This window comes from Eublepharis macularius, chromosome 6 (genome assembly GCF_028583425.1).
Source record: "Eublepharis macularius isolate TG4126 chromosome 6, MPM_Emac_v1.0, whole genome shotgun sequence".
Taxonomy (NCBI): domain Eukaryota; kingdom Metazoa; phylum Chordata; class Lepidosauria; order Squamata; family Eublepharidae; genus Eublepharis; species Eublepharis macularius.
Genome location: NC_072795.1, coordinates 99341572 through 99355989, shown reverse-complemented (window position 1 = coordinate 99355989; position 14418 = coordinate 99341572). Strand labels below are relative to the sequence as shown.

The window sequence follows — 14418 nt, the reverse complement described above, 5'->3', positions numbered from 1 at the left end:
TGGAAGGGGTTGAGAGAATACTTTGTGCACACCACAAGATTTGGAGGGAATACAAATAGTCTTCATTGCTTGGTATACCTGTCTCCCTTAAAGGGACAGTTGATAGCTATGTTCTTATTATCAACTTTCAAGAGGCATATGCCTTGGTTGCAGCTTGGCAAAAAAAACCTGTATTTGATGAATCTAGGTCTGATTTAGAGCTGGTGTAACATAGTAGCTAAGTGGCTGGGCTGCAAATCAGCATTTCACTAGTTCAACTCTGCCATGAGCTCAGTAGATGGCCCTGGGTAAGCCACTCCTCTCAGGCCCAGCTCCCCTGCTATATTGTGGGGATAGTAACAACACTGATTTTGTTCAGCACTCTGAGTGTGATACTAATCTGTCCAGAACAAAGGCATATAAGCACATTTTGTTGTTGTTATTTAGCAAGGCAATTCTTATCTTCTTCTATCATAACAGGTTAAACATACAATAGGTTAAAGTGAGTTGAATACAACATTGATAATATATTGAACAAAATTAACATATTTAATGCAAGAATAGTACACTGTACAGGACTTAGCTAATGTTGCCTTCACTTTGAATTACTGAAAACACAGGCTGCTGAAGAACAAGTTTGTGTAATTTCCTCCTTGTATTCCATACAATATGTTAATATAGTATTTTAGCTAAACCCCACCCATTTAGTGAAGGATATGTAAACAGAGGCTGCCATCCGAAGAACACTTTGAGGGAATAAGCCCCACTGAATGAAATGGGACTTACTTATGAGTAGACCTGCTTAGTATTGCTCCCAGAATTGTCCAAGCAATGATGCTTACTGGAACACTTTATCCAAATCCTAGAATTGGCAGGTAAATAGATAAAACAAACTAAAAATTATCTATGGACTACATAAAATTATGTTTTTGTCTTAAAGAAGTCAAAAGCACAAATAAATTGTGGTCACATCTGATGTTACAAAACATTTTAAATTTATTTAACATCATGTTCTCCTACTCTGCAATTATACTGTATATTTTCTTTAAAAAAATTTGCTAACAGATTATTGCATAACATCTTTTTTTCCAAATTAGCCCAGAAATATTTGCTAACTTTATATTCAGACACAATATATGAAAGGTGTTTCAGTATTGAACGTTGGTCTTCAGAACAGGTGTATAACAGAAGATCTTCTGTGGAAAGCAGCACCCATTTAAGTATCTCTTTTTGTGTGTGTCACACAGAACAATAGTGGCAACAGAAACACAAGCTGGAGAACTTCAATGACTATGTTCCTGAAAAGTGACCATTTCACTTAAACCTTAGTGTGTGTGTTCTAATTTGCATAATTCTAGAGACCTTCTAACACTTAGCTATTACAGAGTATTATAAATATCGCTGAGACACAGAGATCTGGTATTTAACATTATACCTATGCCTATAAAGTTGCACTGATGTTGTGGAATGACATAACATATACATGGAAAAGAATGATGAAAAAGAAAATATAGTATGCACACAAAGCAAAATACTGTATTTTAGTTCTGAGACAGTTCAAGCATATACAGCATATACAGAATAAAGCTTAGGGCATTCCCCCCCACCCCGTTTTGCATCATCTAAAAGAAGCCATCATGAAAAGGCGAAACACGGCTCAAAACTCAAAACACCCACCTAGTGCATTTCTGCTTTGTTCACCTGGGAAAGACACACATAACATACATACACGCACACGCACACACACATACAATGGACACATTATCTGCTGTAATTTACAATATACATATATATATATATATATATATTTGACCTTTATAAAAATACAGAAAAAAATTCCTCGCACTCAGATACTGAGCATTAACCCTTTGAGTACTAATTCCCACCTGCAAACACTGCAGAACACATTCATCTGACATGTATATATATTCTTATAACATTCCAACAAGTATAATGATAATCTGCTACGTACACTTGTAAGGAAAGAGATTTGTACATATCATAAATGAAGGAATTCATAACATGCCGATAAAGAAACGCTTAATGAGTTGAACTCTGCAAAGATTATGACAAAATAACCCCGTACAGTGAATGCTCCAGCCCAGGGAATTGCCTAGATCATAAGTAATGTTGTAGTTACTTAAACGCTTACATGTCTATACATCTGCCATTAATAACCATATAACATTGTGCTTGTTCTTTTCATATGTGGAAATACTGCTGTCTTTCATTGCAGGAATCCCCCCTCCCCCCTTCTAGCTTTATGATCCCATTCCCATTAGGAGAGCAATTTATAACCAGACTCTTTTAATTTAAAAATAAATAAATAAGGGCAATTATAATTCTATATTTTCCCTGTGAGTTGGTGCTTTGTGTCCAGATGTTCATGGGTATCTCTAAAAAAAAAATTGCTTGCCCCAAAGCATCATGAATAAAGAATGTGACTGACCCTCGCAATGTCCTGGAGCTAAGCAGAATAAATCAGTGAAAAATACTGCTTCAGAAGGTCATATTTGCATGGAAGAATAAAGACGATCCTAAATGTGCTTTGGCAGAGGATTCCAGGGCATGGGAGAGAAGGAGATTCCACCTACGTTTCTTTCCAATGATATAGCCTTCCCTTTTCTGCAGACTTCCTTGCTATTAACATCAGTATGTAAAGTAATATCTGTATGTAGAAGTCTCTCTCCCCCAAATTAAAAGAGTACAGTCCAGCCCAAGCTCAGGAGGGGAAAATGAAGTAGACTGATTTCCCACAAAACCCAGCAACTCTTTAAAGGGCCTCACTTGGCCTGGAATGTGCCCTAAATTATTTGTTCCATTAAATGACACTAGTCCTCAAAGAGTTAATGATAAAACTGGACTTTTTGTTACCAAAAAAAAGGTGATTGCCAGACAGCTTGCACTTTGGTTCCAAAAGGCGCACTTACAGAGGAGTGAAAGTGGTGGAGACAGCTGCTATTACACTGCAGTGCACAGTGCCACATACATTGAATAGTGCATGCTCGGTGGAGACATTAGAGTGGATCCTTATCAAAGCTATCATATAACCTCATACAAAGGATTGTTCCACTTAAAAGTAGTGCAGTAGATTTTTTCTTCTTTTTTGTAGGTTCAAAATGTTCTAGATTAATACCAAGAGGAATGATCACAGCCTTTTACAATATTTTTTTTTCATTTTACAGATGTAACACTAAAAAACAGCAAATGGTATTATCTTGAAGTTGTCATGCAAAAAAAAAATACAATCACTACAGCACCAGATATGTTAACAGGGACGCAACCTAGCACTTCTCTCTGCCTGATGAGAGACATAACAGCGACTGTACACTACAAGATTTCACAAGCCATATGCTACAGAAGGTCTTTAGAGGCAGTAGTATCACTTTTGTGTGTCTGAAAAGCTGTTAGTCCATTTAGAAAATCCTCCTCATCTTTCCACTATTGTAACTTTTGTAATCAATGGAATAACAACATTTTGCTATTAAAAATAACCCAGGAAAGGCTGTGGCTGACATGTGTATAAAAGTATCAGATGTGTTGTTAATGCATAACAAAATTAAAAGAAAAAAGGAATATCATGTTTCATAACAAAAGGATATTGCCTTACATTCAGCTATCTCAATTTACCTTTCATTTTTTCTGGAACAATATAACACCATTTTTAAAAGCCTGCTGCTGCTTTTTAAAAGCCTCTCCTTATTAAGAAAACAAAGTTGAAAACTTGTACAATTTTCTGATGTGCTACGCAAACATTACTCATTTTAGAAGGAGAACAAAGATTAAGATGGTTTGAGCTGTGAGAGGACAAAAGGGGCCCACCAACTACACAGTAGTTTCATTTTTCCAAGGGCCAGTTTTGATATTTCCTGTACTATCTGAACTGTAGATCATGGCTTCGTGCATGGTGCCCTTTAGAATCCCATTGTGGCTGGTTGTGCTAAATGGCAAGGACTGTGTCCGGGGATGCATCTCAAAATGAGCTGCAGGGTGCCCTGTGTCACTTTCTGGCACTTTAGCACAGCTGTAGATCACAGTACTCACATCGCTGCTTTCAGGCTGGCTGAGGGTAGGATATGGGTCAGTTTTTGCACAGCATGGTCGCCTGTGCCCCGACTGACTGTCATGTGTGCTGTGTGGACTGTCTGTGTGTGAGCTGTGGATGCTGCCATCGATACTGGAAGGAATGTGGTAAGCATACTCTCTGTCTCCTGCAGATCGGTGCCGGCTGAAGTAGCGTGGCTTAGTTCTGCTTTTCAGACATCTGTGAATGTGCATGTTGGGTCTGAAAGTCCCCTCATTGTGTACGTGAATATGAGCATCATCTTCCAGGAGCTGATCACAGTGCATTTTTGCACAGCACGGTGTAACTGGCGAAAGGCAGTTGACGTGATTTTGCACAGCCTGTAGATTAGTAAGTTTGCAGTGACTGGCAGCTGGATGATTAAAAACAGCTGACTTAGTAGGACAAGGTGACTCCTGGAGACACGGAGCATGAACCTGGCTTTCTCCATTGACATTAACTTTTGGGCGGACATTAACTTGTACTGAATATGTGTTTCTTCTCGATGGACAACAAGACCACCAGCAATGCCACACATCATCTCGTTTGGCACAGTGATGAATCAGGATAAAGAGCCCTAAGGTCACACAAAATGCTCCATATAGACAGCTGAAGATCATATCCAAGAAATGTCCTTGGGAAACAGCAAGTGCACCAAAAGTCCAAGTGGCAGTAAACAGAAACAGAGTGAATGCTGCGGCTCGGAGCTGAGCCTTAAACGAATGCTCATTTTCCAGCAAGGAAGAGGAAATCATAGAGCATGTAGCCTGGGAGACCGATCCAGCATCTGTAATGTGACTATGGCCAACCTCAGGACTTGCTAGCCTCTGCTGATCTTCTGTCCTTTCCTTCAATTCATACTTGCGTTCTGGGTGGCGCCTCAACTGCACATATGTGCAGAGGAAATAAATGCAGGTGACCAGGACAATGAATGCGACTGGTCCATAAAATGCACCAAGACTTGGCTCCCATGCCATCCAACAGCTGTAAAGAAGAAAAAGTGGTAGAGGATATGGAACAACCAACCAGACCATACAATATTAACTAGGTCGGGATATAGCACCCTGACTGCAGATTTTGCCAATTTAAAACCAAGTATATTCCCTGTCACTAAGGGAGTTATAGGGAGGGGAAGTTTGAAGGTGGTTATGGTAATAACTATTTTTATTAACACAGTCCTTGTCTTTTTCACAGAAAACATAATTGTAAAGCTAAACTTTCATTACAGCTTAAGTAATATGCTAAAGATGATACAGCTAAAAGTGACAGATGCAATGATCTAAGCATCTCACAAAGCTGTGCTGGGAGGATAATCAAGAACGGCACTAGCTAGGCATAAGGCAGCACTGTTTTCTGGCTTCCCTCCATGATGCTGGCACCTGTCTCAGTGCTAAATGAGAGGATGTCCTAGTTTTCACTGAAGCTTCTGGGATGTCCTCTCATTTAATGCTGGAAAGGTTCTTATGTCTCTGGGTCCAGACCCTTCTAAGCCAATGCACATGGGAGAGAGGAGCAATGAAATCAGGGCTGGGACAGGAACAACTTGGCTGAGGAAAGTCTGCCTCCTGGGATGAACGCTGTTCATCTATGCCCCTCCCACCTCCATCCAGATTGACCATTAATTTTTTAAAAAATAAAGTATGGTTTCATCACGCTTGACCCTGTGATATACTCCTTCTTTTAAAAAGAATCATGGATGGTTTGACTGCAGAAGCAATCTGAGCAATGCTTTGGTATGGAAATACTTTTAGGGTCCATCTGAGACATACACCCTAACAATGTCATAATGGATTGTTTAATACGGTGATTTGGAGTGATACAAGGTCTTTATCTGGCTCTGAAAAGATGTGCACATTTATCAGGCATGCAAACTATCTATATGGTTTTCTAACAACAGCTAACAGGTTAGCATTTTGTATCTCAGGTCTTTTCTGCATGGGGATTTTTCATCAGTTCTGGCCTCATACTGCATTGATTTCTCTTCTGACTTCTGTACGCATGGTCAAAATACTCCAATTCAGTCTCCAAACTGCTTTTCAGACTTTTTTTGCATTCTGCACGGAGGAAGGCTACAACTGCCACAGAACCGATCTTTCCTTGGCTTTTCTGCAGCTTTTCTCCCTGATTTTCCCCCCAGCAAAGTCAAACCTGGGTTTTTTTTAAGTGTGGGAAGTTTTCTTCAGTGTGAGGCCTGACCCTGTTCCTGCCTTTTGCCCTCCTCTTTATCCCCCTGCATCCTGATTTGTTGGACAGCAACCAATCAGGTTTTTTCCCTGTTTAAAATAAAAAAATTAAATGGCAACGTGGCAACGTTGGCATCATTAAAAAAGAAAAGAAACGCTTTGTAAGTTTCCTCAGCAATCAGTTGAAGAAACTGACCATTCCTCAGCCATCTTGAGGACCATGGACTGAGGAAACTGACCAGTCCTCAGCTGATCCACTGAGGAAACTGACAAATCCTCGAAACCTGCTGCAGAACTGGGGCATTTTTCTAGCACATAATTTTTTTTTAAAAAGACACCACTTCAACTCCCTCAAAGTGTAGAATTAAAGAATTAAAAGCAGTTTGGGGCCAGAACTAATGAATAAAGTGGATCCAATCCACATTGCTTGAATACACAGAAAGACTGATGTAAAGTTCACCATGCGAAAGAGGCTCATAAAGGCCTCAGAAAGGAGACTCATACATCTGTGTGCATGCCTTTAAAAGTTTACAGACTGCACCGTTTATGCCACTTGAAAGTGGAGCAATCCTCAGGGGAACAGTCTCTCTTAGGATGCTGTTATTTTCAAGAGGAACCTCATCATGGGCCACTTAAAAAATCAGTTCTATAAAGAACATGCTCAAGTCAATGCATCTACATTTTTATGTAGTAACATTATTAAAAATGAACAAGGCACATCACCCACTGTGCTGTTGCTCAATTTGTAGCACTCTCTCCTAAGCAATTTTATCACTCCACCTGCTTCCCAGTTTTTTGCTCACATTGTGATATCTGGTATTGATTGCCTGTGATTAAAGTGATTAAATGAAAGTAGTCAAATCTCTGCAACAGCACCAAAGGGAAGTGTCTCACAACTTTATGAACATAAATAATCAGACATTTTAATACTCTGTTGATTATAAGTGATTGTCTAATCACACATATTGGAATAAATATGTCTTTCAAAAATAAATATGTCTTTCAAAATAGCCCCTGTTCTGTTTAGAGTAATGATCTTCAACCTTACCAGTTCCATAACCAACTTCTGACATGGCATATGACAAAATGAACTGCACGCATGTGATAGGAAGTAGCATGATATCATACGATATCTTTGCTAAGAGCTCTACATTTTCTAAAAAGGAATCCACTCAACCACTGAATGACTTATCTTTCCATTTTGTTGCTTTTCTTAGTGTGTACATATGGAGGCAGAAGGTATTGTGCTATTGCTTTCTCTGGATATGTGCTAGCATCATATCCTTCCAAAAAGGAGTAAAACAATATGTTGGCTCTATGGGGGCTTGTAATTCAGCAGGTGGGGCTACTTGGCCCACCTGAGGGTCTTGACTCTTGGTTTAGAGACCACTGATCTAGAAGAAGTTATATAATTACATATTTGATGTCCATTTCTAAAATTATACTATTTTATGCTGTTATGGCATTCTCAAAAAGAAAAATATTTCCTTTCCTTCTTGTTATAAGTAAGATAACTTTGCCTTATGTTTTACTAAAACACTTTCCCTAAAGGCTCTAGCTCAAAGTGAAGTATATGTCCTTTACAGCAGCACTAGCACTGATCTAAACCAATGTATGGATGAAACCAGCAGCACAGTTGACAAAAGAGAGCCAATTTGGTGTAGTGGTTAAGAGCAGCAGGACTCTAATCTGGAGAATCAGTTTGACTCCCCACTCCTCCACTTGAAGCCAGCTGGGTGACCTTGGGTCAGTCACAGCTTCTTGAAACTCTCACGACAAACCCACCCCACAGGGGGATTGTCGTGAGGATAATAATAACACACTTTGTAAACCACTCTGAGTGGGCATTAAATTGTCCTGAAGGGCATTATATAAATCAAATGTTGTTATTATTTATAATTAAAAACATATTGACTCAGAGAATAATCATAGATGTGTAGATCTATGGTGCAGCTATATTTGGAATATTGTGTACAACACTGGTCATCCCATCCCCAAAATATTTGTGAAGCTTCGTAACATTTCAGGAAAGGGCAACAAAAATTATCGAGGGGATTAAAAAAGGTTATAGAAGTTGTGGCTTTAGAAAAGAGACAACTAAGCAGTGGGGGAAACAATACTAGTTTATGAAATTATGCATGGTGCAGAAAAAGTAAATAGGGAGATCTTTTCTTCTTGTCCTGTAATGCTAGAATTTGCAGATACCCAGTGAAGTTGATGGACAATAGATTCAGCATGGACAAAAGGAAGTATTTCTTCACATTATGCATAATTAACTTCTGGAACCTATTATCAAAGGATGTGGTGATAGCCACTAGCTCAGGCAACTTTAAGATCCATTGGTAGCTACTAGCCATCATAGTCAAATGAAATATCCACAACTGAAGGCCGTATCTCTGTGAATGCCTGCTACTGTGGAACATCACCAGTAGAGGACATTGTGCACCTTCTGTAATCTGTTGAGATCATCTTATCAGTCATGGTAAAAAGAAGAATGCTGGATTAGATGGATCACTTCTCTGTTATAGCAGTTACCGTCTTGCCTTGTGATGATCCAATTTATGCTTGGTGCAAGGGACCACATACATGTAGGAGTTCTTTTGTGTGCTTTGGAACACCCATAACACACTCTGGATCACAAACATAGTGAGTGTGTTTGTGCATTGAACTTTTAACTGCTATTTACATTATTCTGCTTTTCCCAAGCAGCCCAGGATAGATAACAACAACAACAACATTCAATTTATATACCTTCAGGACAACTTAATGCCCACTCAGAGAGGTTTACAAAGTATATGATTATTATCCCCACAACAAAACACCCTGTGAGGTGGGTGGGGCTGAGAGAGCTCCAGAGAGCCGTGACTAGCCCAAGGTCACCCAGCTGACTTCAAGTGGAGGAGTGGGGAATCAAACCCGGCTCTCCAGATTGGAGACCCAAGCTCGTAACTACACCAAACTGGCTCTCGTCATCTGCTATTTGAAGGTCTGTGGTTGAACAATTCCAGGTATCTAAAAACTGACAAATATGTAGCTAAAATGTGAGGTCCTTCAAAGAAGGGTGGGACATAAATGTTCTGAAGGAAGACATGGTGGGCAATGTTAAGGCAGCTTTTAATCCAGGCAGTTCAGATCATGGGCAAATCCATGTGTCCCAGCGTTGCAGTAAACATTAGCTAAACTTCTGGAAGTATAGCATCTTTCTAACACGATTTCTGACTCATCACGTGATGAGGCAGAAATTGCGCTATAAAGCCGCTATACTTCCGGAAGTTTAGCGAATGTTTACCGCGACGCCAGGACGTGTGGATTCAGCCGATGTTTGATCATGTGTCCTGGCTCATTAAGAAGACAATACAGTATAGCAACTAGTAGTTTGAAAATATTATACTTACTATTGGGCATCAGCTGCGCCTTCTATCCCATAATTACTGATGTTGGTTGCTGCTGTAATTCCACAAATAATAAATGGAACACCTCCACTAATCAGATAAAACCTGTTAACAAATAATGATTGATTGCTGAATTTGTTTAGCTTCAGGTCAAGAGCTTTTTTTTCATAAAGACAATTTCATAAAAAATGATTTGAAACATTGTTAAATTTAAACGGCCGGTAAGAATGAAAGCACATTAAAACATGCAAAGCAATACCTATAAGTAAGCGTTGGCTAAGAGATGATAGAAACATTTTAAGTAAAATAAAGTCAGTGGATAGTTTAGGATTTTTTCCCCAGAGCCAATCACTCAAATCCTGGGCTACTCAATAATCATAATCATCATGGTAAAAGCAAAAAAACATGAAAGGTATTTGAGAACAAAGCATCACTGACAACAAATAGCATCCTTGCCAGAGGACCTGGTGAGCACAAAGAAAGATGGGCTACTCTGCCAAGCCAATATGCGTGTGCTGTGCCACTGCCATCACCATTCTCAAGAGCACTCATTGTACTGCAATTAAGAAGAGAGAGTGCCTTTATAGGGGAAACTGGTAATTGGCACAAATAGCTTTGACAGTATAACGCTACACAAATGAGTCACTTATAAACAAACCTTCTATGTTGCATCCTGCCCTGTAATCTAAGACGCCATTTTCCCCTTTGTTAGTCATTTACAAACAATTTTTTAAAAAATTACTTTTTCAGCCTATTCTGCTGACAAGGCTGAGGAAACTTTGAGTTTACCTTTGCTATGCTGCTGATGAATTTAATCTAATGTGATGTATAACTATTTGTCTGTGTGTGATGTCGCAGTCCTTTCAGAGCTACTGAACCTGTCTGACACTATGTAGAAGTTGGTCCTTGAATTTAATTCTTTGCCTCTTCCAGTTAGGAATGTTTTCCTCTTTTGTGTCACTTTTATTACAGTGTAAACCATCGTTTAAATATACTCCATTTTCAATGCACTTGCAGAAACGGGACATGTAAATGCAACAAATAAAGAGAAATGTAATTATTTTTTAACAAAGTGCAAACTCAGTTTCATTTGGCCGCACCAAAACCTTAGAGGCAATCTTCATTTTTTTATTATGCTATTTTTATCTTTACAAGCATTGTACCAAACTCTAAACTGAAGAATGAGCATTCTGAAAAGTCACTCTAGAACAGCATCCACTGAATCACTCTCTCCTTTCTATCCTCATCATCTTGGTGGTGTTTTCCCTACCACTTTTAAGTTATCTTATTCGGAAATGCCGTTCTTTAGACCTTCTGTTGTTCAGCTATGGAAAAGTACTTTTACTCACACCTAATCTGGTGAGTACAACTGGGCAGAAAAATCACTAAGCCCTCAACCTGATGATTCAGAGATATACAGAACACAGCTGAGCTGTATCTCCCAGTCCCCTGCTAAGCCATGAGCATGTTTGACATTGAGGCGATGGACAAGGTTACTTCTGCACAGAGATGTGAAAATGCATCCCCCTCACAGCAGCAGCAACAGCAGCAAGCAGCCTGGAGACCGGTGGAAAAGGCGCCCACACACCTCATCCCCATGCCACTTGCTGTTGTCACTGCCTACCATCCTCCACTACACCTGTGCAAGACAGTGATTTTGCCTGGACCTCAGCAGCCTGTAACCCTCTCCCTTTCCTCTCACATTCACTGTCTGTCACAGCAGGGAGAGTTAAAGAAAATTAAAGAGTCCAAGGAGGAAGGGATGGTGTACATAGCGAGCTACCTCATGCAGTGGCGTAGCATAGGGGGGGGGCAAGGGGGTAGTCACCCTGGGTGCAAAATTTGTGGGGGTTGCAAGAGACTGCACAGCACCCTTGGGGAGGCCACCCACACCACCCACGCTCTGGGCACTGAGCCGGCCTTCCTGTAGTGAGCTGCACAGGACGCGGCTGCCCCCCTCCATAGCAGTTACCTGTGCCGCCACAGCGAGCTCAGCCTGCTGCAGCAAGGCTGGCTCAGGACCCAATGAGCCACCCACCCCATCAGCGCACGGGCAGTGCGAATGGCCTCCCCAAGGACACAGTGCAGCCTCTGCTCTGCTGCAGCCACCTGTGCCGCTGCGCCTTTTGGGAGGCCGCTTTTGCCGCTTGCAGCTGATGGGGCAGCCAACTTGGCGCCCAGCGAGCCAGCAGCCCCGTCAGCTGCAAGCAGTGAAAACAGCCTCCTAAAGAACACGAGCAGCTGTGGTGGATGGGGTGGCCATGTCCTGTGTGATGACGTCACTGGAAGTGACTGGAAGTGACATTATCGTGTGGGCCCAGGAGCACATGCATGCGCAAAGTGTATATGCGAGGGCTTCCCTCACCCCGGGCCCTCTAGAGGCACATTATGCCACTGACCCTCTGCCATGTTGAAAGAGGAGCTCAATGCTCTCCCCCTTCCCATCCTGCTGCAATGCAGCCACAATGAAGGATCTCCTGTGAACTGGATCAAAGCAGGGTCGAATCCACATTCACCCATTACCCGCATGTTTATCGGATATCTTCCGTTTGCCTCCAATCCGTGATTTTTTCCTCTTCGTTCACATCCCTGCTTCCAATCCGTCTTTCTTGCGCGTCCCTCCGGTCACATGGCCGCTCAAAAACCGCTTTTTTGGGCGGGACCTTTTTTTCCCTGCCCATATTTTTTAAAAATTTTTGAGCACACTTTTCCGTTATTTCGATCTTGCCTTATAAAGAAACATCATTGAAGATAATGATGCCTCTCTTTCCCCCACTGACAGCACTGATGGCTCTCTCCCATTTCTTTTTTGGAAATTTGGAAGCATGTGGGAAGCTTTCGTGGGCATTTCCTATGCAGGACAGTTCAGTGCCTGAATTTTACTGAAGTTTCACTTCCTTGGAGTGTCATTATTTCGATATTTCATAATTTCGATATTACAGTAATATAAAATAAAAAAATAAAAAACAGTTAAAAAGGAAGTTTCGCGAGTCCGTTCTGAGAATGGATTCACGCCAAAATGATTTTTCAAACTACCAGATTTGATTCAGAAACAGCATAATCAATAAATCCAATGCTATGAAGTCAAAAACAGTCTTTGCAGACTACGGAGCACTTGCAAGTTGAATCAGCCAATAGGAACTCTCAGAACGGCCGGAGAGACAGGAAGTGGGGGGGGCGGGTTAAAAAAAACACATAAATTGCGCATTGGCCCGTTCACGGCCACTGTGAAACTCCCGTTGAAAACCTGTGACTACATATTCGGGAGAAATGCGAATGAAATGCGTCTGTTTAATGAGGTAATGTGACCGGCACTCAGGATTGCGTGGGGAATGCGGGGAACATGCGACTTAGAATGAGTAATGTGGATTCGACCCAGGCCTATTTTTGCTCTGGTATTCCCACAGGGTGTACACACAATGAGCATAACATGGTGTGGACATTTCCATTTAATTCCAGGGCTTCCAACATTCCATGTGGGTAAAAGTCCCTGTATGGAAGCAGGCCCAGTTCTTAGTTGCTATCTTATTTGATTCTAACTTGAAATCGTTATTATGCATGCTACAACCTGGGCTGAGGAGACAGAAATCCTTCTGTAGCTGGTCATTAACAGTCCTTGGATTTTCTTTGTGGATGACATATCTGAAGTGACTGGAAATGCTGTCAGATAAAAACTGCTTATGCTGAATTCTTTTCTTTTCCTGCCACACAACGGCATAATTTGTTATGAAGTGAAGCCAAGATCTAGAAAAGATACTGATGCTGTATCTCTGAGGAGCAGGGAATTTATTTATTTAAACAAATTTCTTCCAACTTGATCTTCCTAAAAGGGCTTATAAACAGAGAACAACCAACAACCTCTGGACAGTCAAGCAGTAATAAACAAGTAAGCCAAGCAACAGTCACAACATCTGAAGAAGAGAACACAGAAGAGGCCTAATTTCTATAAAGAATTAAATCACTAGAAAGAGCCTCCTCTTAATGACCTCCTAAACAATACTTTATTGCAGAACTTCCCAAAAGTCAACACGTGTGTGTTTTCCAAACAGTCTCAGGAAGACTGTTCAACATAACCAGAGCAGCGGCAGACCTGGCAAAGGGTGCTACATACCACAGAGGAGACCTGAGCCTCCACCTGTCGACCAGGTTCCAGCAGCAAGCCCCAAACTATGCTGCTTCAGTGAGAGTGCAAACCACACCAGGACAGGCTGACTCCTGAGTCCTTGAGCAGCTTTATCATTGACCAACAGATTCTCAGTCCATTCCAATACCTTCTCCCAGTTATTGGTCCTTCCCATTACCTTCTCCAGACCCTTGTTCAGGACTTCCACAGACCCATCTGACTCAGCTGTTAAGGAGAAACAGAGGTGGGTATCATCAGCATATTGGTAGCCTCACACTCCAAATCCCTGGATGATCTCTCCTGGAAGTTTTATATAGATGGAGGACAAAATAAATTGCTATGAGACCCTATAGCATAAGTTCCATGGGGCTGATAAACAGTCCACCAGCTCCACCTTTTGGAATTGGCCAGTCAAGTTGGAGAACCTCAGAAAAGTGGTGCCCCTTCTTCCAACCTGACAAGCCTCTCCCAAAGTGTATCAAAGTTGGTGGTATTAAAAGCCACTGATAGGTCCAGTGGAATCAACAGGGATGCACTTCCCTTGATCCTGGCCAAAGCCCAGCTCAGCCTCAAGAGCCTCAACACCTGCCAGCAGATGCAGCTGAGCCAGATCACTGCTCAGCCTATTCAGGCCGAGGCTTGAGAAAACTGCATTGCTGGATCAACTGGTCCACTAGG

The 14418-nt window shown here is 41.3% G+C and overlaps 1 protein-coding gene across 1 annotated transcript in view; it reads right to left on the bottom strand.

Moving 5' to 3' along the window:
• Positions 1-3282: 3282 nt before the first annotated feature.
• Positions 3283-14418, bottom strand: part of ADGRA1 (adhesion G protein-coupled receptor A1) — a 519857-nt gene continuing 508721 nt past the window's right edge. The window contains exons 18-19 of the mRNA XM_054983221.1: positions 9621-9722; positions 3283-5026 (exon numbers count right to left, since the gene is read on the bottom strand). Coding sequence (XP_054839196.1) covers positions 3805-5026; positions 9621-9722 — 1324 coding nt within the window. The 3' untranslated portion in view covers positions 3283-3804. The remainder of the gene's footprint in view (positions 5027-9620; positions 9723-14418) is intronic.